The sequence below is a fragment of the Platichthys flesus genome, chromosome 3 (assembly GCF_949316205.1).
Source record: "Platichthys flesus chromosome 3, fPlaFle2.1, whole genome shotgun sequence".
Lineage (NCBI taxonomy): Eukaryota > Metazoa > Chordata > Actinopteri > Pleuronectiformes > Pleuronectidae > Platichthys > Platichthys flesus.
The window spans coordinates 23,380,932-23,408,287 of NC_084947.1; the positions used below are offsets into that span (position 1 = coordinate 23,380,932).

At 41.0% G+C, this 27,356-nt stretch overlaps 2 protein-coding genes across 2 annotated transcripts; both read left to right on the forward strand.

Annotated features, from left to right (window-relative positions):
• The first annotated feature begins 529 nt into the window (after positions 1-529).
• abcb9 (ATP-binding cassette, sub-family B (MDR/TAP), member 9) lies at positions 530-7,543 on the forward strand. The gene is made up of 11 exons (XM_062384759.1): positions 530-1,815; positions 2,438-2,552; positions 2,796-2,926; positions 3,042-3,247; positions 3,326-3,523; positions 3,610-3,738; positions 3,823-4,011; positions 4,345-4,518; positions 5,510-5,669; positions 6,209-6,345; positions 6,519-7,543. Exons 1-11 carry the CDS (start codon positions 1,119-1,121, stop codon positions 6,837-6,839), a joined length of 2,457 nt encoding a protein of 818 aa, XP_062240743.1. The 5' UTR covers positions 530-1,118; the 3' UTR covers positions 6,840-7,543.
• Positions 7,544-8,595: 1,052 nt separating this feature from the next.
• On the forward strand, positions 8,596-26,026 carry vps37ba (VPS37B subunit of ESCRT-I a). The gene is made up of 4 exons (XM_062384760.1): positions 8,596-8,782; positions 14,996-15,167; positions 20,691-20,773; positions 23,285-26,026. The coding sequence occupies exons 1-4, from the start codon at positions 8,678-8,680 to the stop codon at positions 23,759-23,761; spliced, it is 837 nt and encodes a 278-aa protein (XP_062240744.1). The 5' UTR covers positions 8,596-8,677; the 3' UTR covers positions 23,762-26,026.
• The last annotated feature ends 1,330 nt before the right edge of the window (positions 26,027-27,356 follow it).

Here is a 27,356-nt window from a genome sequence, read left to right on the forward strand (position 1 = left end):
TCAGCCTAGCTTTGTGCTGTTTAAGTGGAACTGGAGAAAATTTGACCTGTTTGAGATGGTATATTCCCGGTGGGAGGGGCCACACCGTGTTTACTTCCGGGAGAATTACTGTACCTCAAGATGGGTCGAAAGCAGAAAGAGATATCACTCCAAAATATTTCCCGTGCTTTAATACCACTAGATGCATTTGACTGTTCAGGAAGGTGAAAGTTAGGCTTGAGTGTATTATCTCTTATACGATTATTTAATACCAAGTGCGCCGCTTTTTGTTGACATATTAACACTGGATTTGAAGTATCTAAAGATAACAAGGGCAAGTAATTCCGAGCAGCATTACAGGTCATTTCATCACGTATACATCCAATTTATTGATAAGATTATTATTTATTATAAAGGCTGCCTGGTTGATTCACTTCACAACGCCAACCTGTCGTAGGAGGATCTAATTTTTAGACTATCAGAATACAGGAACGACCTAGTGTGAATCCTCTGTATCATAGACGATCTATGATACCGGCGTCCACTTGGTTTGTGTTATTATTTAGTGGATCTAGTTGGTTCGGTTTCATGTCTGGGTATGTGTGTGGTTGTAGTTCTCTTTCTCCATTGTAGTGTTTTATTACCTGTATTATAATCTAAATTACGCAATGTTTCCGTGGATACCTGTCTGAATATTATGGGATTCAAAAGCATGGACGCATTTGTAACGTGAGGTAGCACACCGCCTGCTAAGAGCTTACTGACATAGCTAGCTAACGATGTACATGTAGATAGTTACGGACTTACTGATCAGTTATTTATCGTGTTGTTAAAGTAAATGACTACAGTTACTACCTCATATGTACTTTACTACCCAGGTTTAGTGCTTGAGCTACGAGACCGGATATAAGTTCCTTAGAAATAAAAGTAAGTGTAAAGAAATTATGCAAATATCCCTGTTTGTTGGGATAAATGGTGCTGGATTGTGTGGCATGTTTCTTAATGTAAGGTCTCATTTATAGGTGGTGATCAAACGCTGTGAGTTTGAGTCTCCATTGATCACTGTTTTGAAAACCCCAGTCTTTTTATTATCTGGGAGAGTTTAACACTGGTTGGAGTTGTCTTGACTCCCTGTCACGATGCCTGACAAAATCAGCATGGGCACCAAAGTAGGTGTGAGCTGCACTGTTTCATTCATCCTACTGGATGTTGTCATCACCACTGTCCTGTACACACATGGATCCCACTCTGTCCGATTCAGAGAGGATGTGCTGAACTTTAACATCCTCAAGTCAGCGTTGGACCTGTGGGGGACTGCCCTGCTCCGAGGGTGCCTCCTGCTGGGAGCCTCCATAGGTGTGTCATGGAACAAGGTGGACGGCCCGCCGAGGGTCGCTTCGCTCGCCACCCTCATCCTCTTCCTCTGCCTGGTCCTCATCAGCTTTGCTCTGGCCAAGCTGCTGATACTGAGCGAGCTGGGCCCTATGACACAGCAGCCCTGGGTCCTGAGCCTCATATGCTGGACATGTGCCTCCTCTCTGGTTGTCATGCTGCTCTGGAGGCTGCTGAGCTCCGAATCCAGCTCAGGGAGTCGTCACCACAGCAGCAGGAGCAGAGAAGGAGCAGCTGGCTCAGAGGACACAGAGAGCCTGGTGGGGACTGATGAGGAGGGGGAGCAGGAGGTGGGATGTGAGAGGAAGAAGCAAGATGAGGAGGGAACCCAGGAGAGGGAGAAGACCAGCTCTGGAGCTACACTGGGACGTTTGATAGCAATCTCAAGCAAGGATGGCGGGCTCCTGTGTGCAGCTATCCTCTTCCTCATCATTTCTGCTGTGTGTGAGTGTCCATGACATAGCAATATAAACCTATTAAGTCGAAAGTGTTTACTCCTGACTTTTTAAAAAGATTCCAACACCTGCACCGCTTGCAGGTTATACTCATCACATATAACTCAATGTATATAGCTTTTGCTAAATACATTCAGCCCATAGGTCATTTTTCAAGACGCTGTGCATCATTTATTTTTCCATGTGATATCAACACCTCGCTCCTGGCCTCAGAGCAGTGAAATGAAGCATAAAAAGTGAACTGTAAACCCAAAACACCTTGAAAATGTAGAAATGGCCTTCACCGAATGATGTTGATGATTTATTATTGACTATTGCTGATAAATTTCTAAAGCAATCATTAGGTCTGTGAAATGCAAATAATTACAAAATGTCCATCAAAATATCTCACAGCCTTTAAACAATCCCTTGTTTTCTTCAGCTTCACCATTCACCTCATTTTATTTCAATTTCGTTACATTTCTGCAGTAAATTTTAAAACAAATATATTCTTGTTGTAGACAACTTGTCACTTACACATACGAATAACTCGTGAATGTTAAGATGCACTGAGACCTAGAAATGCGTGGACAGCTCTAACATTATATCACTGTGTCTACCTTCAACTGCAGGTGAAGCATTCATACCGTATTACTATGGGAGGGCCATTGACAGCATCGTGGAGAATAAGAGCATGGCACACTTTGCTAAACCAGTCATCACACTGGCAGCACTGGCCTTTGTCAGGTGTGTATAAACAGGTCGCCTTCCGATGTCAAATGTCTGTACTTTGATCCTGTGCACATTTTCAAAATAGAGCAATTGGCATAAGAGATACATGGAGATAATGGAGTTTGCTGAATTATTGACAAGTGACAGAGCCGCTCTACCAGATATGAATCAGTGTGTCAGCACATGTCTTGTCTTTTCAAACCAGAGATAAGGTTTTTGCACTTGAATGACATTTGACAAGCTTTTCTCTCTCCTCAGTTCAATTGCAATGGGAGTGCGTGGTGGGGTCTTCACGCTGACATTTGCTCGAATAAACCTTCGTCTCAGAAGCCGTCTCTTCAGAACGCTGATGAGGCAGGAGATCGCGTTTTTTGATGAAAACCACACAGGTAAATGTCTATCAACACAACACTATCAACAGAGCCATGTTTGGTCCCTTCCTTTATTTGAGGCACCTCTTTAACCATGATATGCATGACGTACTCTTTCTATATCACCCTGTAGGTGACATCATCTCACGGCTGTCAGCTGACACTACCCAAGTGAGTGACCTCATCTCCCAGAATGTCAACATCTTCTTGAGGAGCACCATCAAGGGCATCGGCTTCTTCATCTTCATGTTCGGGATCTCCTGGAAGCTCAGCCTGGTGACCATCATGGGATTCCCTTTCATTGGCCTCGTCTCTAAACTCCATGGAGAATACTACAAGGCAAAGTAGTTTTGACTTAATTTGGAGGTTAAATCTGAAGTAGTATTATATAAGTTATTACTTTCTTTTCTTTTACAGAAATTGACTAAAGAAGTGCAAACCACACTTGCAGAGGCCAACAGAGTTGCAGAAGAAACGATTTCAGGCATGAGGACAGTGCGAAGCTTTGCCAACGAGTGTGGGGAGGCCGATTCCTACGACGCCAAGCTCTTAGCCATGTTCCAGCTCAACAAGAAGCAGGCCTTGGCCTATGCTTGTTACATATGGTCCAGTAGTGTAGGTACCAGCAGCTTCCTCTTCAGATGAGGATGTAAAGCTCTTTAGTCATTTTATAGCTAACTCTACTTTTGTGTGTTTTTCAGATTTCAGAGTTTTGTTTAGAGGTCGCTGTCCTCTACTATGGCGGCCACCTTGTGATTTCTGGTCAGATGAGTAGTGGTGACTTGATATCTATTTTCATATACATGCTCGAGCTGGGAGAATGTCTAGAAGTATGTCATGTGTCTTTATTTATTCATTTATTTTATAACTAAAAAAATACCACTTACCAACGCCTCGTGTGATCTGTCTTACAGAGCATTGCATCAGTGTTCACAGGCCTCATGCAGGGCGTGGGAGCTGCCGAGAAGGTTTTTGAGTATCTGGACAGGGAACCCAAACACCCAGCTGATGGCACAGAGGCCCCTCACACCTGCACTGGTCTGGTTGAATTTAAAGACATCACATTTGCCTACCCAACCCGCCCTGAGGTTGATATTCTCAAGGTTTGTTCTGAAGAATCTTGCTACCATATTATGTGAATAAACCCAGTATGACTCATATTCACATTCACTCATATTGATTTAGGAAGCACAGTTTAATGTCAGTTTCACAAAAATATTTTAACTAAGTATTTTATATAACTTAGAATCTGTGTCCAGAGGCAGGCAGAATTACATTTTTTTGGGGTATTTGAATAATATTTGGTTCATATTTACAGATCAAATTCTGTGAAAATATGATATATCAGTAAAAAGAGAAAAAAGAAAATAATGAATGATATTTCTGACTGTTTTTATGTGATGAAAAATTACTTCCTGAACTGCTTCCTGTTGTAGGGAGTGTCATTCACGCTGCGGCCGGGAGAGGTCACAGCCCTCGTGGGACCCTCGGGCAGTGGAAAGAGTTCCTGTGTGAGTCTGCTGGAAAACTTCTACCTTCCTCAACAAGGCCAGGTGCTACTGGATGGGAAACCTGTTCAGACTTTTCAGCACGACTACCTTCACTCCAAGGTCTGTACACATCTGTGTAATAGATTCAAGCTCAGCGGAATTATGAAAGTGGCATCCTCAAATCCAATTTAGCCTGTGCTACAAAGATTTCAAAAGGAAATATTCATAAACATGAAAATAAGCAACTATATAATAATATAACTATAAACATATTAAGTATAAAATAAAGTGCTTCAATACAATAAAAGTAAAAACATGTTGAGATAGCAAGGATGCATACAAAGGCAATAAAATGACTAATATAGGTAAGTATGGTGTATAATAAATTATATGAATATTGCACCAGTATGGTAAATATGATAGTTACTGCACAGTGTTTTAAGAGGACATGATGAATATGATATTGATGATATTTATGTATATGTAATACATATTTCACATGATGCATTTGATATTGTTGCACAATGGAGTCAGACTGAGAGTAGAGGGATACAATAGGTTGTTATTAAGGATAGGACCTGTGTTATTCTACAATTTGTTTGTGTTATTGTCAAGAACTGTCAGCAAAACTCGCCAACGAACAACACATTATTTAATCTGCCAATATTTTGCAGCTTCAAATTTCTCTCAGGTCCAAGTCCAATTTGGTTCCTGATTGAATGTCTTTAAAAACAGGTGATAAATTATTCTATAATTTCGTAGTTTGAGTAACCCTTACTCTGACTGGACTAAATACTGGATGTGTTAGGGACTTTTTTCAGGTGCTGATTAATGTGCACTTGTTGATACAGTGAATATTATCAGCAGCAGAGTTGTTGTATAAGGGATTAAGTAGATATAAATAACAGAGAGTGTGTTTGTGTTCATGGGAGTAGTGTGACTCACTTGTGTGCTGTAGAGCTCGTTTGTTCTCGGCGCTCCATGGCACAGAGGAATAAGATGTATACGGCCCTTCGCCACACCTTTGTCACCGGTTACCAAGATCAGGTCAGGTTTGGTTTTCGGCAATTCACAGGTAAATCCGTCCACTTGTCATATTCTGTTTCTGCAGGTAGCTCTTGTGGGCCAGGAGCCTGTGCTTTTTGCCAGGACGGTCGAGGAAAATATCACCTACGGCCTGACTGACATCCCCATGCAGTATGTGGTGCAGGCTGCCACCAAGGCTAATGCTCAGGACTTTATCAGCTCCCTCCCCAAAGGCTATGAGACAAGTAATGATCAGATCTCTTTATATTTAGGTCTGCCACCGATGTGTTTTAGCTGTAATGAAAGGGGAAGTTCATCAGTTAGTGATTAGCGTCACAGAAACAACCATTAAGAGACCAACCATTCCTAGGATGGGTATAATTAGGTTTCTTCTTCACAAATTAGTCAAGTCTAATACTATTCACTCTCATGTGTAGAATATGATTGTAATGTTAGAGCTTCATACTGAATTTTCTGCACTTGTCTGCTGCCAGATATGTTATGGTTAGTTCAAGTTCCGTGGAAATCTAGTCCCAAGTTACATCTCATCAGATGGAATCATTACCTTGTTTTGAAAATAAATGTTTAAATTAAGCTGGTGCCAATATCAGTATAATGAGTCCCATCCCATCCTGACTTATTCTGGTGTATGTTTGAGTACAAATCTGGCTGGGACGATTGTTATATGTATTTTTAATAATTGTAGTCCCCCACCACTGTGCACCATCCATTCAGAGTCATTCAAGACAGCAGCTGGCTGTTTTCTCACTCAATTCTTTCTTAGGTGTTGGAGAGAAGGGCACCCAGTTGTCAGGGGGGCAGAAACAAAGGGTGGCCATTGCAAGAGCTCTCATCCGGAACCCACGAGTTCTTATCCTGGATGAGGCGACCAGTGCTCTGGATGCAGAGAGTGAACACATTGTAAGTAAACAGCTACATTTACTAAAAACAAAATGTCATCTGGCGTTCAGGAGATGGACAAAAGAAATGCATCACCTGTTACATGTAATGTTATCCTGTTTTATAGCACCTGTAATCAATACTACATTAGTGAATGATTTACTGTGTCAGTGAGGTGTTGATTTCTGCTGCAGGTTCAGCAGGCTCTGAACAATGTCATGAAAGAGCACACGGTGCTGGTGATCGCACATCGGCTCAGCACAGTGGAGAAGGCAGACAACATCATAGTGATTGACAGGGGCCACGTGGCTGAACAGGGCCCTCACAGTCAGCTGATGGCCAGTGGGGGGCTCTACTGCAAGCTGGTGCAGAGGCAGGTCCTGGGAATACAGACGGGGGCGGACATCCTAAACCTGCCTGAAAACCTCAGCTGGAAGCCTGATGGAGCACATCAGCGGAGGAGACAAAGCAGCAGCAGCAGCGCCAGCGAGTCTGAGTGCAAAGTCCGCTACTGAGAATGAACTCCAGTGTGAGGAGATGAGATTGGACTGCAGCTTACACCATATATGAACTGCAAGAGACTTTTTGTGAGGAAATTCTTTAGCTTTGACACTATATAGATCAAATTATATTTGATCAAATGATAATTTCCCAATCAGTTCAGGTGAAGATGCACTTATCAACGTACTGTGTGACTTTATTAAAGCACTGGGGTGTAGGATTCAGGGAAATGGAATATGATATCCATAATTATGTTTTCATTAGTGTATAATCACCTAAGAGGGACAGTTCAATGAAAAATGGAAATTCACTCATTATCTTCTCACCACTATGCTGGTGTCATCCAAGTATCCGTGAGCCCGACATTCAAATTTGATTCGAAACGGCTTCATTTACACCGTATCTTTATCCTGAGTCGGGTTCGTGCGCAAACACTGCACACGCTCTCACCTCTACGCCCTCTCCCAAGGGGCACTTCAAGACATCAGCGAGAACTCTGGATAGCTGCAGTTACAGCAGCAGCAACTGCAGCTATCGCGAGGACTTGTGAGTATTGCGAGACGAGATCAGCGAGTTTTCATTGTTGGGTGAACTATCCCTATAACATTGTTACTGCATACAACTTGAATCAGTGGTCTATGCTGGTTACTGATGAAGATAAATCATTGAACCAAAAATCGATTAAAGTCACTTTAATATAATAAATAATGTAATCGTACCAATCACTGTAAATGTAATGGTTTCAAAATTGCTGGATTAATGCCTCATGTGGCATTTAATGTCTCCTGGTTTAGTGTCAATCATGTCTCCTTCTCGACTGGGGACTGGTAGTAAAGGGGTCTTACATGAACGAAACATCAGTTGTATCTTGAAGGTTAGAGGACATAGATCAAATATATCAAATTAATCATGTTGGTGTGACCAAGGTTGAAACAATTTGTCAATTAATTGGTCACTTTGGGAGAACGTTAACATGCCACATTTGATGATTGATTCATTACATAAACGTAATTCAGTTTCAGATAATTTATTTGATTAACTGAGAGAATAAACCTAGATCATGACTTGGTTTAAGTTGTCCTTATCTGCAACTATGCCAACACTGTAAGGGCCCGGTCACACATCCAGCAAGGAGACAAATTAAATATTGGCTACCTGCAGTCAGACAAATCACAGCGTTGGTTTGCGTCGGGTTAAACTTTGGGGAACCTGACCAGAGATATCACATTCGCATAACTGTGAGTGCACCTTTAGGTGCAAACAAGCAGTGGGGCCAGGGGGCTAATCACTTACCATCAATAAATATGACAATGTTTTTAATATGGACTTAATATTAAATATATTCATAAATACAGTATGTGTGGCTTGCTCCAGCTTTAGAGACAACAGTAAACACAGAATGGCATGTGCACCTCAGTGAATCAGGGCCGGGACCTGGATGTGGCCCCTCTGTGTTACTTGTGGCCCCCGATTTGGAAAAAATCTAGTTCCGCCAGTGACACAAGCAACGAGCCAATCACCATGCTCAGAAGTACACCAAATGATTATGTGGTGTATATTTATTATAATTCATTAACATATATTATTATAAATTGAATAAATGGATCTCCAATTAATATTATACATTGTAGTTTCAGTGTCCAAAGTTAAATACTGTGTTTTTCACTTTCTTGGTAAAGTTGACCCACTGTTACCTACATCCTGATTACTGGGTCCGGCGATTGCGGCATTTCCTTGATGCCGGTGAACGCAGCAGCGGGCCCGTGTAGTTCCTGAGAGGAGCTCAGTCAGCTGCTGTCACAGAAAGGGGAGCAGAAGAGGAGGAGACACCAGCTCAGACACAGCAGCCAAAATGTCGACTTCTTTCAGCAAGTTCAGCGACTACACCATGACACAGCTCAACGAGATCCTGGAGGACGACGTCAAACTCAGCAACATGGTCCAGGAGATGGACGAGGTACGTTGGGCTGAGCGCGTCTTCACTCCGGTGCTAGCCACCGACTCGGGCACTGTTCTCCCTTTGTTGTCCGTTCCCAGCGTCCTCCTCGGCGAGAGGTTACGGAAATAGTCGCTTTGCAGTCACGTTAATGATTGTGTGTCGCGAACGGGACAGTACTGTCGGGGAGAGAAAGGCTTTAACCTTGGGACGCGGCGTTGTCTCAAGTTTGAACACACGAGGATTCGCGGTTGACGACATTGTTGTCCAGATAGCAGCGGCTCGTCAGTGTTGAACAGGACCGACACCTCGCCGAGCGGACTCCGGTTCCCAGGAAACACAACACAAGTGGTGGCCTAGCTCTCCCCGTGTGTCCGGGTCAGACCCAACTTCGCTCACTCAAGGGCCAGCTTGTTGGCCGACTGTCCTGTCGACACGCACTCGGGGCACTTCACAGGAAAACAATACTTAACAGCCTCAACGGAAATGTGACCCGTTCATCGGCTTCACAACAGCTTTGGTACGAAGAGATGTTAATCCCACCAAGTGCTGTTTTAATGACAAAGGCTGTCAGCTGAATTCACCATATACCAACTACATTCAGAGATCCTTATTGTCATAAACATCATCGTAAATGAAAGGAAATATAAGCACGGAAAACAATAACAAAGGTAGCAGCAATACAATAAGGTATATCGTAGATAGTACAAAAGGTGCAAGTTGTTTTCTATTTAACCCTACATATTCAGAGCTGCTTTTAAGTAAGTTCATGTGTGTGATGCAGCTGTCAAAGTGCCATTAAATCACATTGTTAATCAAAAGAATCAAGAACTACCAAACCGCACATAGAGACACAAGTGTGGGATCACCTTTCCCAGGACGGACAGAAATGCATGTCAACGGAATAACATTTACAACATTAATGAGAAAAGACAAGTGTCTAACTCAAATAGAGAGGTATATCAGTGTTTTTATAAGAAAAGGTCAGTGATAAAAGGCACAGCAATGACAACTGTAATGATATATAGCAGTAGTGCCAGTAATGGTTGTACGGCTGTATTGTATATCTAAGCAAACTAGTTTAGTAATCATAATTCACAAATACGTGGCACCAGGATACATGACGTGGCCACAGCTGAGATCCTGGATCTGTGGGAATAACCCTATCTAGACTCTATGTTCTCAGCTATCCTCACCTGCTTTTCACTGCATCATAACTCTGCCCTCATCAAGATAAGCTCCTGATAAGCCCCAGATTTTTCCATAGTGATTACAAGCCATAGTCCATGTAAAAGTTATTTTTTTCTGCCAAGCAGAAATTTGGTATATCAAGACAGAGGGCTGAGAGATTTAGATTTAGAAGGATTTTTATACAGGATTTGTGCTTGTGATTATTTCCCCCGTGCTGCTGCTCCTTCCAAAACTGTCATTTCCAGTGTGGGCTTTTAATCTGCCCTAATGTCCTGCTGCATCAGCCCCAACAGATCCCTGGTGTTGGAAGACATTTCCTCACCACACTGATCCTCTCTCTGCCTGTCCTTCTCTTTTTTGACTGTAAAGTGCAAACTCTACAGGAAACACTCTTCTTCCTCCTTCCCCTCTTTGCCCTGCAGCCTGGACTCCGATCAATAATTACCAACATTAAGCACACAGTGTCAGGCCACAGGTACTTCTCTGTGTACTGTCATGGTGCTGTGGCTTTTACATAACAATGAGGGACGCACTTGCCTGTTTCCGCACACAATAGAAACTGTACGCTACTGTATGTGCACCAGATCCATTTTCCCCTTACAAAAGCAAGTAAGACCACAGTATGGTATTTTTAGCCGTTTGGATGAATGTTTTGCTGTGAGCTGGCTTTTGTGTTGTCAGTTCTGTTTTTGATCCACACCCTGGCTGATTGTCTCCATGGTTTCATTTTCCTTCTTCCCATAAGAAACAGAGAGGGAGGGAATTGTCTGTCGCCATGACACAGCAATTGTTGTTGACTTAAGTTAGTCACAAGGTTATTGTTGAGATGCAGGAGAATAGGCCAAGTAACGACATGCCTCAGCCGAAGGTGGAACTGTCCGGGGAATTCTATCTGAATAGCCTGCTGACAGGAAACAAAAGGCGGTGGGTGTCATACGGCATTGAGTGAAACTCGAGAGGACTGAGAGGCACTGACTTTACAGCTGGAGTTTATGGACAAACACCCCTCCCTCACACATAGACACACTAAAAGGCTAAAATCCTTCCGCCAAAATTATATTGCAAAACACAAACAAAAACACATGCGCTTCCTTTTGAATAATGCAAATAGCGCTGCCAGGAAATTTGTTTAGATCCAGTGCGTCCATTTTCCCAACAATTGACCCCTAAATGTGTTGTGCCTGTGTAGAGTACTCACTGTGTGCCGGTAATATTCTACAGCAGTACTGTATATGCTTAAATTTGACTTGCATATTAGCTAGAGCGTCTAGAAATATTGTAAGAATTGTTTGATCTTATAATCAGCCGGTTGATCATCTACATTTTGACTACCCTACTGAGCTAACACCAAATGATCTGGATTTGAAGATGACCCAGTTTTTATTAAGCCACCACATGATGTATGGCTCATTTAAGCTTTCTATCGTACTCTACGTGTGGCAGTGAGTTGAGATGACGCTGAACACTGACTCCCGCCTCTGCCTCCTTATCTTTTTGAGGTCTTCACTAATCCAGGAACAGGTTTTACAGACCATGTAGGCTGTACTCCAAGTTCAGAATTCATAAGTGAAAAGATATTAAAACATTTGGTGCATAAATGCCTTGTGTGCGTCAGTACATTCAAACCTTTACATGGTTTTCTATTGTAGCAGGACTATAATGGACTTTTGAGGCTGACATTGATATCAATATTTGAGTTTAAGAAAATTTGATGACCGTTTATCAACCGATACTAATTGAAGATAAATGCATAACATTAAAAAATATTTTTGATTTGCATTGCTTAAGGTGGTGTCCATAGAGTTTATATAAAAATGGACATAGACACTGAAACTTGTCTTATCTTGAATGAACAGCAGAGAGTGACTTGACTGTTTGCAAAAATAAGTCAGTTTGTGAAAGAGTCTATGAAAGAGTGACTCTACTTCTCATTTGATATATAACGGTAGTAGATGGTATATAAGGAATTTATGTACTCAAGCTGTAGTTTCAAGTCCTATTCAATACAAAATGATGTTCATTAAGTAAACTATGGTCCCATTTAGAGTAAAATACACGAGCACCAAAACCATAGATGGGACCGTCCAATGTGTGGACAGGAGGGCGGGAAGTGTCTGCTCCCAAAAATCCTGGATAAAATGTCAAGTCAAGACTTCATAACATATACAGGACATCAGAACCTTGAGCATGACTTTCATTGCACGTATCACGTGACTACTTTATTCCGGTCATAGACATGTGATCACGCCTACAGTAAAGTTTGGCTTGTTTATTTGCTCAAGATATAACCTTCAGATTGCAGACCTCCTGGGAACATTCCAGTCGGCAGCGTGAGCAGACTTTTTTTATTCCTTTTCAAAGAGACAAACAAATTAGGGACTTATTGTATCGTGTCCCAAAATCAAGGTCTGAAGTGAACATTGGATTTAGAGAATCGCTATAACAGTACTCCAGTGTAATAGTTTATCAAATAAATGTTTCATTTTGAAAAATTACTTAATACTTTGTCAAGTATTTGTAAGTTTCATCTACAATGAGGTTTGTCCTTGAGAAAATAACAAGTCCATGGTCTCTGGTGGACAAAACAACTCTGACAGTGTCTCTAAATTATGTCAGCATTTCTTTATTCTAAATTATTGTAACTCATTGATCAACACATTCCCTGATGATACGTACCAGCAGGTTCACTGGCCTGTTTAATCTGTCAGTCTAGCTCCAGAATTGACATTTATTTACCTATTACATATATAGGAGAAAAACTATTCCTGTGTCTTCAGTTCTCAAAGCAACGCTGTGTTTTGTTGCTCATTCTGTTTCTCCCTTATGTAAAATTTGTATGAGTGTTGTTTACAGTGACCTGTGTCTGACAGTAGGTTATTACACCATCTCGCCAAAATTCAGGTCTGTGGTCCATTCAGAAAAGCTCTTAACCTACATTTCCTCGGATTATTCCAATCCTTTATGGAGTTAATAGTGGAACATTGGAGAGCGCCGAGGCCAGCAAACAATTCTGTGTTTGGTTTGACAGAACAGGCCTGGAGTTATGGATGCTATTTAAAGGTCTGCTTCTTCAGCAGGCAACATTGAATGAACGAATCAGCGCTTGCAAAAGGGTCTTCCCTTGATGGCTGAAATTGTGGTGTTAGTAGACATAATCTGTTTTTCCAGTATGTAATGTTGCCTGTCCCCATTCAGACCGACCACCAACAAGGCCTGCCTCAGTCACTTTTAGAAGACTATTCCATAATCATCCTCTACACTTGAGTGTATTTTTAGTTTTCGCTACGCATTTTCACCATCTCCGTGTAATATTTACACTCACAAAATGTCAGCTGGTTGTGTGAAATGAGTCATTTGCAAGATAGCATGGGTGTTATTTCTATTTAATCTGGTGTTCTGACGACAGCACGTTATACTTCCAACTTCATGGTTTTAGATCAGACATGCCTTAAAGTGACGTTCCACATTTATTTTTAGGTAAGGGTAATACTACTCAGCTTTTAGAAGGACGTTTTCTAGACTGAAAAATGCAATAATGATGTCACCCACCACAAAAAAATCATGTTTACACTACACAATGGATATGTGGGGATTGCCTTTCAGGCACCATTAAATCTGTCAACTTCCCCCGTTCTTTAGGAAGTGCTATCTTAAATTAGCTGAATGACCTTTAAGTGTTATGTCTAATTTTAATTAAGTTGTTGAATGGCTGTGTTGTAATGAGTAAGGGTAACCAAATACTCCAAAATAATAAGGTTTCCTTCTTCCTCTGTTATCCACCTTGAGCTTATTGTTTTGTTTAGTCTCATTGTTTTGGTTCGTTTCATTACTCAACATTATTTTGGGTTTCATGATTCATCAAATCAACGTATTGTTTAGACCTTGATTTCTGATCCATGCTTTGGCTCATACCACTGACTGTGCTGAGGTTATGTGCATCTTGAGCTGATGAAACTAGTATTTTACTGCAGTCAGAACTCAATCATGAGATTGGTGTATCATATTTACGCTTTACAAAGTATCAGAATTAGCATCATTGAAAAACCAATATCAGGTGACCTTAAGTTTACCTGCAACCTTTTTCTTTACACCGAGTCAGGGTATCTCAGACTATAAAGTCTCAACAGCCAGTGACACCAAATTTACTTCCTCTGTACGATATAGTCCATTGGCTTTATTGTCAGAGATTTCTTTTGAATGTTCTACTTTCAAATGTGAAATATAGATGTATGCACTATAGTGCCCTTTAAGAACATTTTGAAACCCAACTTTATGTATGGGTGATGACTTAAAATGATAATTATACATAAGTGTGGGAACCTTCATAACTCTGTTCACTGCAGCTGTTGTTTATGACGTAGGGATCAGTGGATGAGTCGGCATGCACAATGGCGGGGTCCAGATACTGGCACACCTAAATGAAAGGCCGCCATGATTTGTCATTTGATCCAGCCTGCGATGACATGTCAGTAGGGTCTGTTGTTCAGTTAGTCAGTCGTCAATACAACTGGAGTTTGTATTTTACCTTTCTTAATGTTGTTAAGGTTATAATAAGAGATGTTTTCATATTTATTTTCTTCAATAACCAGACCGATTAGGCTAAAATGACTAATTGCTACCTTTAGTTATGTCCTTAAAGTAGTTTAACATTTATATTTTCGACTTAACTTATTGGACTTTTTAATATAAACTTTTAACTTAAAACAAATGTAAAATGAAACTTGTTTAACTGCTGAAATAAAATGATAATGAATTATTTTGTCTTGTTGTGAGGAAAAGATTTTGTGGTAATGATTTGTTTTTCTAAATATGTAAAGAGGATTGTGGGAGATGTGTGAAAACTGGCAGTTTATGCGCGATGATTCACAGTTGATATTCATGAATAACCTTTTCCAATTTTATTTCTTGGATGAAGAATTATGTATAGAATATGATGATATAGTTACATTTTTGTCCTTGAACTAAGAGACAAGTTTTGTCTCTTCAGACCATCATACTGAAGCCATGAAGACACTGTTGATGCTTTTTGTTTTCTCTTTTTAGATGCAGGAGGTCCAGCAGAGCAAAGAGAAGACACTGGTCAACAACCGAACGCTGGCCGAGCAGAACCTCGCCCTGCATCCCATACTAGAGCATAAGAAGGAGCAGCTGACAAAGTGCTACAGCTGCCTTCAGGATAGCTTTGAGTCCTATCAGCTCCGCAAGTCCACTCTGGGTAAAGCCGCAACGCATCAGCTACAGCAGCAAGACATTTTTTATTGATTAGTTTATCGCAGCGTCTTGAATTTTGAATGTCCGCCAGCTCGGAAGAAATTTGAACACACTTGTACATGTGACTGATACATGAACTTGCATGAAAAACATAGGACAATAGACACAAATCACTTAACCTTAACCCACCATCCCACTGAGATACAGTTTTACCTAAACTTAAAATATTAAAGGGATAGTTCGCCCAGAAATTAAAGTTAACTCATCTACTCCCTACTGTGCCTATGAAGTGTTTGAGTCCACAAAACACTTTTGGAGTTTCAGAGGTAAAAAGTGTTCCAGCCAAATACAATACAATATAAGACATAAGTGATGATCTTATCTCAAAAAAACATAACCCGCCTGCATACTGCTCATTGAGTTAATTTTTATTTCTGGGTGAACTAATCATATAAGCCCAGGTATGAATATACTGAATAGAACTGCAAATAGTTCTAGATGCATGTGATTTTAAATATACATAAAGTAATGTCATATTAAAAAATATAGTGAAATCATATACAGTAGTAGAATTATTAAGCTTCTGTTGTTATCTCACAAGTGCTGTTCAGATTGTAATCAGAGAGCAGAACATCCACGGGTCAAGTTAAACACACCCTAGAACATTTGATCTCCGAGCCCTTGCTTTACCAATTAAACCAAGAATACTTTGATGATACACCATTTAAAATAGGACTGCAACTAATGATTAACTATCATTATAATTCAACCTGGTCATAAGTTCCCCTATTCACTAATGAATGACTTGGTCTGTTGAATATTAGCTAATGTTGAAATATTTCCCTTCACACTTCCCTAGAGTTGAAATTGGAAAGTGTTTTATTTGACGTATAAACTATATTGTGCTACAAATACAGTGCTTTAAGAGTTATTGAAAACAATTGAAATATATATCAAAATACAAATATATGCCAAGAAAAAGGGGGGGGGGGGCAGCAGAGTGAAGGATCTTTGTGTTGAGATAGTCCACGGTGTTGTCGGGCCAGTAAGTGTTTTGCAGTCTGATGGCCATTGGATAAAGCTGTTCCTCAGCCCTTCACACTTCTGTACCTTCTGCCAGAGGGCAGAGGTGTGGACAGTTTGGGGGGGGCACATCTACCACTCTGTGGTCGTAGATGTGCAGGCGCTTGTATTCCATTACAGTGGTGCTCCCATACCACACGGTCATGCAGCTGGTCAAAATGCTCTCAATGATTCAGCTGTAGAAGTTAGCTATTTAACAGTAATATATGATAATACATTTTATTTGTATATCCTTTTAAGTATTACAAAATCAGAAAGCACATAAGAAGAAGAAAGCAGTTTTAACAATGGTAGTTGTTTTTTTTGTTGACCTAAATCCAAGGCGAGTTAAACACTAGGATTGGTCCATATATGGATCTATTTTGATTATGTTCACATACCAAATCAGCAGCGTGTCTCCTGTAGTAACAGATTTCCACTCCAATCATCCTTTTAATCGAAGTTTCCAGATGATTTAGGTAGTTTCAGTTTAGTATAAAATGAAACTCCTTTTATCGTCATAGGTTCAGTGTTGCGTAATGTGTATTTGTTCTCATTCTCTCCGTGTGAACATATTTGAAGAGACCTGTTTCACCAGTTCCCAGTTTTTCCATCGCAGGCCGTGACGGCTGTGTTACCAGAAGCCCTGTCGTCATGTTGCTAAATGCTGCTCGGGCTGGGCAAGTTCCAGATCTGATTTAGATCTCTACTGCAGAGACATACAGGCTTACAGGACTGTAATATCCCTCACGAAACACCTTCACTATACTTCCTTCCTACTGTGAAGAAGACAGAGTGAGGATACTTGTGACCTGGTTGACACAGTGGTTGCCAAGCAGCCTTCTCAAAATAGCATGCCGGCCATTCACCACGTGGATACGCCGATAGAAGTTTGACTTTGTCGCCTTCTCTGCTGACTCTTGTTGTTAATTTTAAGGAATGCACACATGTTTAGCATGTTGTGATGTCAGTCAACAGTCTGTACCATCTGAAGCAGTCTTCTAAGATTCCAAGCCCCAGACCCATTGCACAGAATCACTCACACAGGAGCGAGGCTGTTCAGCAGTTTTTGTTTGTTGTCAGCAAGCAATGGCTTTTGTCAAATGTAGGTTACCCGGTGTTCCCCCCGCCCCCCGCCTTCCATGCACTTGCCTTCCTAGTTGTGAATTTGCCATAGAGCAGCTGGGGAAGGAGAGTGTCGCTCAGTGCTGAGCGAAAAACGTAGCCGATTGACCCAGATGAGAGATGTAGAGTAGCTTGCTGTGCAGTTGTTTGCGTACAGTTACGTCATAAGCACACACCCCTTCCCCCTCCACGCCTCATTCTCGAGGAAATGTTTGGCCTCTGTATTAACCTTCACTGTCTGTTACAACTCTGGAGGCCTTCACCACCACCTCCACCAGCATCCACTGCATCAGAGAACAGCACAGCCCCACAGTGGGCCATTGTGCTTCCAGGCAAGCTGCTGTAAATGAGCCCTAGTGGGTGGGAGGGAGGGAGGGAGGGAGTGGTGGATGATTGGACTAACAGTCTGGAAAGTTAGGAAGCTCAGCAAGAAGGAGAAAAGGCAGTGAGGCAGTCCAACCCCCCCCCCCCCCCGCCCCCCCAGACTCACCGCAGAGGTCGGAGTGGATTCATTTATCCAATGGCTGTCTCATGATCTCGAGGCCCAGGCTGTGTGTTGTGCGCTCTGTAGGCTCCCTGCTTGGCCAGAGAATCGCAGCTTTGTGTGGAGGAGTGCTGCTGATATGCCTGAGAGTCCTCCCATTTATGGAAAGAGAGCGAAACCGAGTGCAATGGGACATCACTTTGGAAAAGGGGCTATGTGTGAAGAGTGAAGCTCCTGTATTTGAAGATATTCTATTGAATTTACACAGTTTCAGTCAAATTTGGCATAGCAACATGAGGTTTTGGGTAGCGAGTGCCAACATGATAACATTTTCACCTGTAAATTTGCCAATTAGACAGAGATTTTGGTCTGGCATTGCATCTGGAATCCCTCTTAACTATTTAGTTTGTTCCCCACATGTCACTTTGTAAACACATCTAAGAAAAAAATTGGCCTGGCTGATGCTTGGACAAATCTTATGAGGCTTTTCCCTAATGAATGAGCTGAAATTGACGCGCCAGCATGATACAGGTGCGTGAAAGACCTGTGGTCTTGGAATACTTTATTGGTGTGATCACTGGCAGTTACTGCTGTTGAGCAGGCACGGGCACATGTTCAGACAACTGGCAGACGCCTTGAAGAAGGGAATGCTGTGCCAATCTGAGAGGAGGGTGGGAGGAGAATGACGCTTCGTCCCACCTTTCTGTCACTACCGGACATCGTTGTTTGTTCTCTCTTTTTTTTTTACCTTTTAAAGCACTTAATCCCAGTCACTCATTTACCATCATTTAGAAGTGTTGCCTGTTGATCATGACTAGCGATTGTATTTGTGTTATTATTTTGTTTAGAATCAAAGAGCCTGGCAGAGTTAAAAATGATAATCATCAACCAAATCTTGTTAGGCATTGTAAAAACCTGGGCTGACCTATATTTAATTCAATGTCCAATGCATCAATTATTTACTGTACAGCTTTGTTCACTGGGTTGCCATGAGCAGACATTAGGCAGGAACAGCAAATCATGTCAGAGCGAAGTCTCTCGTGTAATTAGAGATCCCTGTCGGCTGGGCTTGGTAACTAGTCATGTGTCACTAGTCAATTGTCAGGATGCCACCATGCGTGTTTGCAGTCTCTCTGCTCCGGTTGGTTATAAACTTTAATTCCTGCTTAAGAACACAAACAAAACAGGCCTCCTCCTTAGAGACACCAAGATGGTTTCAGTTGACTCAGTGGGGCTTTGCATGTTCTCAGCAAACAGAGGCGTTACGGCTGTTTGAGCGCCTGGAAGATTTCCCAGCTTTGTGTGATGAGCTAATTAAAACCTGTTATTAGCAACGCATTAATTTCTGCCCAAGAGTTCTTTGGTTAATTTAGGAATGGATGACACTTTGTCTAGAATTCATCTGTGCTGCTTCTAGCGTTTTATAAACAGTACACAAGAACCTTGTGACTCAAATGTGTTGAAGTGATTTCATAAAAGAGGTGAGGAATTGTCATAATGTAATGGAACAAAAGGGTCTTTGTCGTAAAGACTACTGCAGTGAATGCAGATGAGTAAAATAAAAGTAGAGCTGCTTTACATGCACCGAATTCTGGAGAATCTCCTGGTTCAGAATGTCCGAGTGTCAGCACCCAGACTATCTTCAAAGATTCTCTGCAGGATTCACTGTTAGCGAGTGGGTGCGTTTATGACATTTCTAACACAAGACATATGTCTTGCCACATACATAGAATACATTGACGAAGAGGTCAAGAGAACCTCTGCTTATAGGAGCAGACACCGGTGTATATGCGCTATAAACAAAAACATATGATCGCTGCAGTGGAATTTATATGTTACGTCCTGCCTCCTGCATTCTGCACAACTCCTTACCTGAACACTCTGGAGAATGCTGTGTTGTTGTGAACACGTCTGAGCAGAGAATCTGTTGCTGCGATCTCCTGATGTGTGAAAGGCCACCTCTGGAGAAAGTTTGTATCCAATTGTGTGGACTGGACCCAAGATTCTGAACCCCATATCGGCCCTGATGGCTTTACCAACGAGTGACCGGTGTGTGTGTGATGAAAAAAGTTGGGTCAATTCGGTGAGTTCATTTTACGCCTAGACTGCTGCAGCTCCATCCTGGCTGGTCTACCTGCTAGTGCTATCCGACCTCTGCAGCTTATCTAGAATGCAGCAGCTCTGCGCCCTGCTCATCGCTGCTCCCTCACTGCGAGGGACAGCTAACATCTCAACAAAATCACAACTGTTTTCCGCCCTGGTTCCTAAATGGTGGCACGAGCTCCCTAATGACATCAGGACAGCAGAAAGTCCAAACCTCTTCTGCCGCAGGCTAAAGACACATCTCTTCCGACTATACATTGGTTAAGAAGATGATATCTAATAACCATCTTCAACTATGGTGTTTACATTTATGAAAATAAAAAATTCAGTTTAGCTGCGCTTATAGCAGTAATGCTTTTCTGAAGCAAATTGTACTTACTTGATTCTTTCTGAATCATGAGGGTTTGTCCCCTCATGTTTGAATGCACGTATTGTGTGTCCCTTTGGATAAAAGCGTCAGCTAAGTGAAATGAAATGAAATGTAAAAGGTTGATAAGATTTGGAAAAGCACGATCATTTTTTGCATTCACTTTAACTCCATCAAACGCGTCTGAGCATTAAGAGTAACTTTACTTAAACTATTGGTCTAAAAATCTATTTCACAATGTGCTTAACATTTGTTTGTCAGTCATTGCATGCCAACACTATTTATATGTGTGGTAGATGTTATAAAAATTCTGAGTATGATAAGTTGCCTCTGCTCAGTGCAGAATAATAATATTTGTGTTGTTACTCTGTCTTGTGATTTAACAGACCACAAGTCAGGAAACACCTCCCTGGACACTTTGTTGGCCCTGCTGCAGGCGGAAGGAGCCAAAATAGAAGAGGAGACAGAGGTAAGCATTCTCCTGACACCACATAGTTTATTGTACTTGCTTTTCCATTTGTTGATGTCCACTCGTACAGAGGCTTCATTGTCAGATCTAAAACTAGTCGGAGAGCCTGTGGTTATAATGTACGTCCCTGCAACATCTACCTGTCCCTGGATCACAATTTCTTGAACTTTCCGATCTCTGAAATGACCAGCAAAAGCAGAGTTATGCAAAACAACCATTCACAGGCCAGTTTCTACACAAATAATAAAATGTATTAATTTCTTCCAGTGTGTATGAATCTGTGTAAAGAACCACTGCTGACTGGTCAACACAAGAGGTTTTGATTGGATTTAGGGGCCTTTGGTTGATACAATTTGGTTTTACTATTTCAAATCATAAAATGAAACTGATTTAAGTATTTTATTTATCTTCCAAACTAATAAATTCAAAATAAACTGCTCTCTTTATTGAACAGAATAATAAAATACCTTGTATTGCTCAGTGCTACATTTGTGGGGCGGTGTGGCCTAGTGGTTAGAGTGATGATTCTCCAACAAGAAGGTTGCAGGTTCAAACCCCACTCTCTCCCATCTGCATACCGAAGTGTCCTTGGCAAGATACTGAGCCCCTCATGAATGTTGAGTGTACTGATTGTAAGTCGCTTCTGACAATAGCGTCAGCTAAATGACATGTAATAAAATGTAATGTAATGTTCAAATCCACATTTTCAGTTACCTTGAGTAGTCCTCAAAGACCTTTAAGTTATTTATATAAAGCACAAAAAAAAGGATTGATTGATATTGAGCTTTAAAAAAATCTCATCCTATAAAACAAAACTAAGAATTTTTTCATTAAAAAACAATTCATGTATAAACCTTCACTCATATTTAGTATCTTACGCAATATATTTTATAACAGTTAGGATTTAGTATTAACCAAAGTCAACACTTAACGTACACTTTAAGGGCAAATGAGCCTAATTGTTTTTCGGAAAAAACGAAAACAAAGTAAATGTAAATAATCCCACATGTACTTAGGGTTCATTGTCCAACATAAACATCAGTAGTTTGACACAGATCATTGGCTCGTCACATAGTTCAAGATATCAATATTCTTGAACTATTTGCATTGAATATATATCTGATCATTAATAATTTTATTGATCCATTTCTAGATGAATATTTCCTTTGATCCTTAATAATGAATAGATTGTAAATTAACGTTCCTGAAAACATGTCTTTCCAGTTGTATTTGAGAAAACAAAACATACAATGGAATAATTAATTCAACACTGAAGTGACGTCATTAATCTCTGGTTCATCTTGTTTTCTACTTCACTGAGCTCATTTGTTAATGAAACTCTTGGGTTTTGGTGCCATTCATCCCTAAACTGCATGAAAGATCCACCATCTAATTAGTACTCTTTGATTGACCATCACCTCAAGTGTGTCTAGATTTATTTAACTTCAGATAAGCTTCTTGTTGAAGTGTCAAATAATCCTGGTTTAACTGGATTTATTTTAACACTAGTGATTTGACATTACATAATAATAACAGGTTTACATGTGCTCTAACAGAATGTCAGGGTAAGTCAGCTCTGTACGATGAGAAGACGTTAACCGGTTGTGCACAACACATGGTGTGTTGTCTGACCACATTGTCATGGAATGACTATTGTGTAACACACAGGTTTTGGAACTCAGTGAGATGAGCAACAGTGACGGTAACAAGGCAGTGACATGCATGAAATGAGAGACTTTGTCCTGGTTTAAGCTGGGGAGCCTCCTCATGCCTGCTCCTGGGACAGTATAACGTTTTTAATTCTTAATCTCTCCTGGCTACTTCTTTTTCCACATTAAGTAACTATCCAGTAAGAAAACTTGGACCTTTAGAATCATGTGATCTAACCAAATATGGCGTCATTACCTCTGCCAAAGACGTTATGTTTTCATCTGGGTTTATTGTTCACTGTGTTAATTGGGAAGATAACACAAAAACTACTGGACAGATTACCTAAAATCTTTGTTGCAGAATGGCCAGAGTCATTATCTTTTTTTGGTTGGCCTTCCCATTCTCGTGAGCACGGTACTTGAACTTTGATTTCATTTTGGTGGCCAAAGGTCATTCACAATGGTCTCACAAAATATGTTGAATATGTGATCTTGAACGTGATATATTAAGCTCAGCTCAAGGGAATGTTTTCAAATTTGGCACAAACTGACTCAAAGATGACCTTATTCGATTTTGGTGTTTGAAGGTCAAAGATCATGAGATTATGTTTCAGTGGTAAAATGTCAATGTCACATTGGTTTAAAAAAAAAATTTTTTAGCCTCTTGATTATCTCAAGACTGCTTGAGGGAATTATTTTTCATGTCGTTACTTGGACTCAAAGAAAAAGATGAATCTTGTGGGATAAGTATGTAGAAACCTGTTAACGGATACCGCACTGGTTTAAGGAGGCATACAACCGCACTGCAGTAATTCTAGTCTCCATCTAAAACGGTCTCAATTCTCTTCATCTCTGTCAACAGAATATGGCAGATTCGTTCCTAGATGGCGACATAACCCTGGATCCCTTCATCGATTCTTACCACAGCAAGAGGAAGCTCGCCCACTTGAGGAGGGTGAAGATCGAAAAGCTGCAGGAGATGGTGCTGAAGGGCCAGCGGCTCCCCCAGGTGTCTGTGACCACCTCTCGATCTCAGGATGTGTCAGCGGCCTCCCTCCTCACAGACGCCAACAGTTCCTCCCCTGTCCCCCAACCTAGGAGGAAACCCCCGGCTCCTCCATCCCAGCCACCCCCAATTCTTGATCCAATGATGTCTGTCCCCCAGCCCTCTGTCTTCTACTCTGCGTCACCATACCCGCCGATACCTCCCCGAACAGGCCAGCCCTTCCCTAATGTCCCCTCTGGCTACCCCAGCCACTATCTATCTCAGTATCCCCCTGCTTTGCCACAGAGGCCCCCACCTCGCATGACCCCGCAGCCTGGCTTCATCATGCAGTAAAAAAAAAAAGAAGCAGTTTCCACTCTGAGGGCGGCAGTGTGTGTTGTGGACTTTGCACCACTGGGATTCCTCTGAGAACTGATTTTCTTTTCATGTCGTCTGCCTTCTTGAATAACGACCAATCACACCAAAAGAAGGTGGACCTGTGCTGGCTGGTCACGTCATGTTTGATTGAAGCAGATCTCCAATAATCTTTTGTGTATTCCATCTCACTCCCATCAACACTCCAGAATAACAAAAAAAGATGTGATGAGATCGGCCTCGACTCTCCCTCCAGGAGACCGGCCCGCCGCAGGCTGTGGTGAAACACGTGTCAGTCTATAGGTCACTGGGCTGGGATTTGTCATTTATCAGCACTTTGTGTCTGCAGGCGGTGCCCTCAGCTCGGCTGACCCAATAGTTTTCAGTCTCTCAGCTCCCTTCAAACATGTTCCTCGAGCTTTTTATGGAACAGTAGAGTCACTCCAAAAGAAGGGTTTGATTTGTCCTTTCCATTTGCAGCATACTCATTTACTGGTATTGTATATGCAAGCAAAGAGAGACCCTAATTACTGTGTGGTTCTAATGAAAATATCGTTTCCAAGAATATATTCAGGCGAACTGCATCTATGCTGTGATGTATGTTTGTTTTTGTTTGTATATAAACATTCACAAGGTACATAGAAATATTTGAATTTCAGCATCTTTTTGTGGTAAAATACTAATGGAGGTATATTGATAATAATATTAATAGCCAAAATAGACTGATTAACGTGTAATAACGGAGGGCTTTGGTTGGTGTGTTTCATCTTCAATATGTGCGTTTGTCTAAAGAGAGTCCAGACCTCCCTGTTTCAAGATGGCCGACTCTTGCACTCAGTCCATCTCGGGGCAGAAGTCTAAAGGGAGTTGAAGGAGACGATCAGTGGCTGAACTACAGAAACTAATCACTAAGCCTTTGGAGCCTTGCCTGATTTGAAGGATTTGTGTATAGTCATACAGAACACTTTCCGATGTGAGTTTTTTCTTTTTCTATGGGCTCCTGTTTCAACACAGCACTTCTGTTTCCTTATGTCCATTGTCTTTAACACCCTCAGTTTGAAGTTTAATTGAGGCCAACACTTCTCGGGACCTCCCACACATGGTTCTGCTCGGTTTTCTCCGACATTGTGCACCAAAGACGTCCAACATCGCATCATGTTCAAGGTATTTTGCCATGGTCTTTTTTGAATATATGATATTTACAAGTCAACCATGTAGTGAGATACTGTTCCATTGATCCCAACATATGTTAAGGATGTTGAGCTGAAACACTTTTTGTAACCTTGCGAGCCAGATTTCTTCAGGAGTAACTTGTCAGAGTCAGTCTTGCTTTTTGGGAGGATATTTTTTAGTTTTTCTCTGAGTCAGATTTAAATCATTTTTTTTCCTCTCGACTGTTGTTGCTGTGCACTGTTGAAGAGCCACGAGTGCCTACGTTTGAAGTGACGTTAATCGCGTCCTGCTGATTACTCCATGTTTCTCAAGCTGTAGAGGTTACCCACACTTCTGCCCAGCCACAAACCTTATAAATGAAAAACTGATTGCATTTGGTCTTCTACTTTTGCTACTGATCCCATGTTCCACAAGAAGGCAGAAAAAAAGGCAGCGTCTGACTGTTGATCTGTCAAGTTTTTGCTTTCTCCCTGGAAGCAGGAGGCCATAACTGAACAAAACTGCTCAGTTATGAGACAAGAGACACCCTCGGGGCTTTATTTCTAGTGGTGCTAGTGCTTCTCTTCCATTCTTCCTCCATTGTGTCAAGGTTTGCCTGGGGTAGAATTCGGAGTTTTGAGCATGTCTTGTTTTCGTTGCAGTTTATTTTTTTTCTAATTGGCAAAAAAACAGGGCTCTGAAATGTTTTCATGTCGTATCTTGGGGATAGTACTTCACTTTGAGGCAAAGACTTGGACCACAGAACGGACTGAGCATACTTATCAGCACGCAAAACCACAGAGGGAGCAGATGCATCGGTGTCTTGATGAACCAGCATTTCTAACAACTAACATCAGATAATTATTTTGTGCATGGCCTTATGCTCTTTGTGTTCAGTCTGAAGATTCCTCTTGAGGGTTTTGTTTTTAGCTGTTGAGTTGCTTTTTACATTTGAACTGATCCACTGTATCCATGGTTTTATATGTGGTTGGTGATATTTTCTGTGTAATGTTGTAGGTATATTTACTTATAATGAATGTTTAAGTGGAATTTAATGCTATTTTCAAGTTCAATAAATCTCAGATTTTTGTATCTGGTTGTGTCTGGTTGGTTTATTAATCCACACTGAAAACATCTGAATTCTCACTCCAGTAGGCTTGTTCACACAGTAAGTGGTGGTGTACTTCCTGAGCATCATTTTCTTTTGGAAAATAAAACCAGACTGCCCTCTAGTGGCTTTGTAATTAATGAAAGTTAACACTATTGTTAGGGAGAGAGACCTGAAGATGAACTCCTTGTACCCTGTGCTGGGAAAGATTGCTGGTCATCTTCAGAGGACGACTATTCTAAGTAAAAATTCGGGAAACTTTCAATGTCACAACCTTAACAATGCTTCTGAAATAAATGCATACAGATATACACATACACACTTGGAAATGCATGGTACTTGTACACCTAGCTTGTTTGAAGTGTCTGTGTGTGTGCCTTTTTTTTTATACCTGATTTTATTTTTCCAAACATTACAACTTAGAATAAACTTGACATTCATACATTGGTGATCAATGTAATCCTAAAAACTGCAGTTATTGATAATACATGTAAGTGCATACAATGATAGATCAGTATCATCAAGGTTGGACACAAACAATACATTGCAAGAACTTGTTAATCTGTAGGTCAGATAAAATTCTCTGGATTCAGTTATAATATCTATCCTGTCAGTCTTTGTTGGAGGCTCAGTCTGTGACCATTTCACGTTATAGCTTCTTACTGGCTGCTTATAGCATCATTAATAAACATTAGTCTTGTGCTGATAAATGGCCTGGAGTTTTCTCCTGTGTTTTTGAAGTAACTTCACACTTTCAAACAACTGTGTAGTATTTTATATTCAACTGATAATAAGTACTGCAACAGTGAATAATATGATGCAGAATGTGCTAGAATATGGTTAACTTTAATACATCAATGTAGTGAAGGCTTTTCATTAATGATGTGGAAACCACTTGTGGTTTTGAATGCACCCTTACTCCTGAGACGTTTCATACAAGTCCCGGATAAATGGCGAAAGATTTAGAAGGAAAACTTCCAATGATCCACAGTTCTGATGTAACTCATGAATCCACTGAATAACACAGACTCAAATCATCAAAATGTGCATTTTCTGAAACAATTTTCTAAACTATCATCATCATCATCATCATCATCAAATGCAGGAGACACACACACTCCTCCCGGGCCACTGAGAATGGGTGTGTCCTGCAGCTGTTGGGGTTTAAAGACAGTAAACAAACCTCAGGAAATACACTAAGAATATTGATTCTTTATCTTCGGTCATTAGTGCTCGATTGCATCGGTCCAGTCCAATCGAATTAAGCTGTTCGATCTCTGGATGGTTTCAAACTTTCTGATAAATTGGTCTGGT

What these genes read in the sequence shown, in the direction of transcription:
- abcb9 (XM_062384759.1), top strand. Translation starts at nt 1,119, where the DNA reads ATGCCTGACAAAATCAGCATGGGCACCAAAGTAGGTGTGAGCTGCACT. An exon ending in GTTACATATGGTCCAGTAGT is followed by an intron (nt 3,524 to 3,609) that starts GTAGGTACCAGC and finishes TGTGTTTTTCAG; the next exon opens with ATTTCAGAGTTTTGTTTAGA. An exon ending in AGCTGGGAGAATGTCTAGAA is followed by an intron (nt 3,739 to 3,822) that starts GTATGTCATGTG and finishes TCTGTCTTACAG; the next exon opens with AGCATTGCATCAGTGTTCAC.
- vps37ba (XM_062384760.1), top strand. Translation starts at nt 8,678, where the DNA reads ATGTCGACTTCTTTCAGCAAGTTCAGCGACTACACCATGACACAGCTC. An exon ending in TGGTCCAGGAGATGGACGAG is followed by an intron (nt 8,783 to 14,995) that starts GTACGTTGGGCT and finishes TTCTCTTTTTAG; the next exon opens with ATGCAGGAGGTCCAGCAGAG. An exon ending in AAATAGAAGAGGAGACAGAG is followed by an intron (nt 20,774 to 23,284) that starts GTAAGCATTCTC and finishes CTCTGTCAACAG; the next exon opens with AATATGGCAGATTCGTTCCT.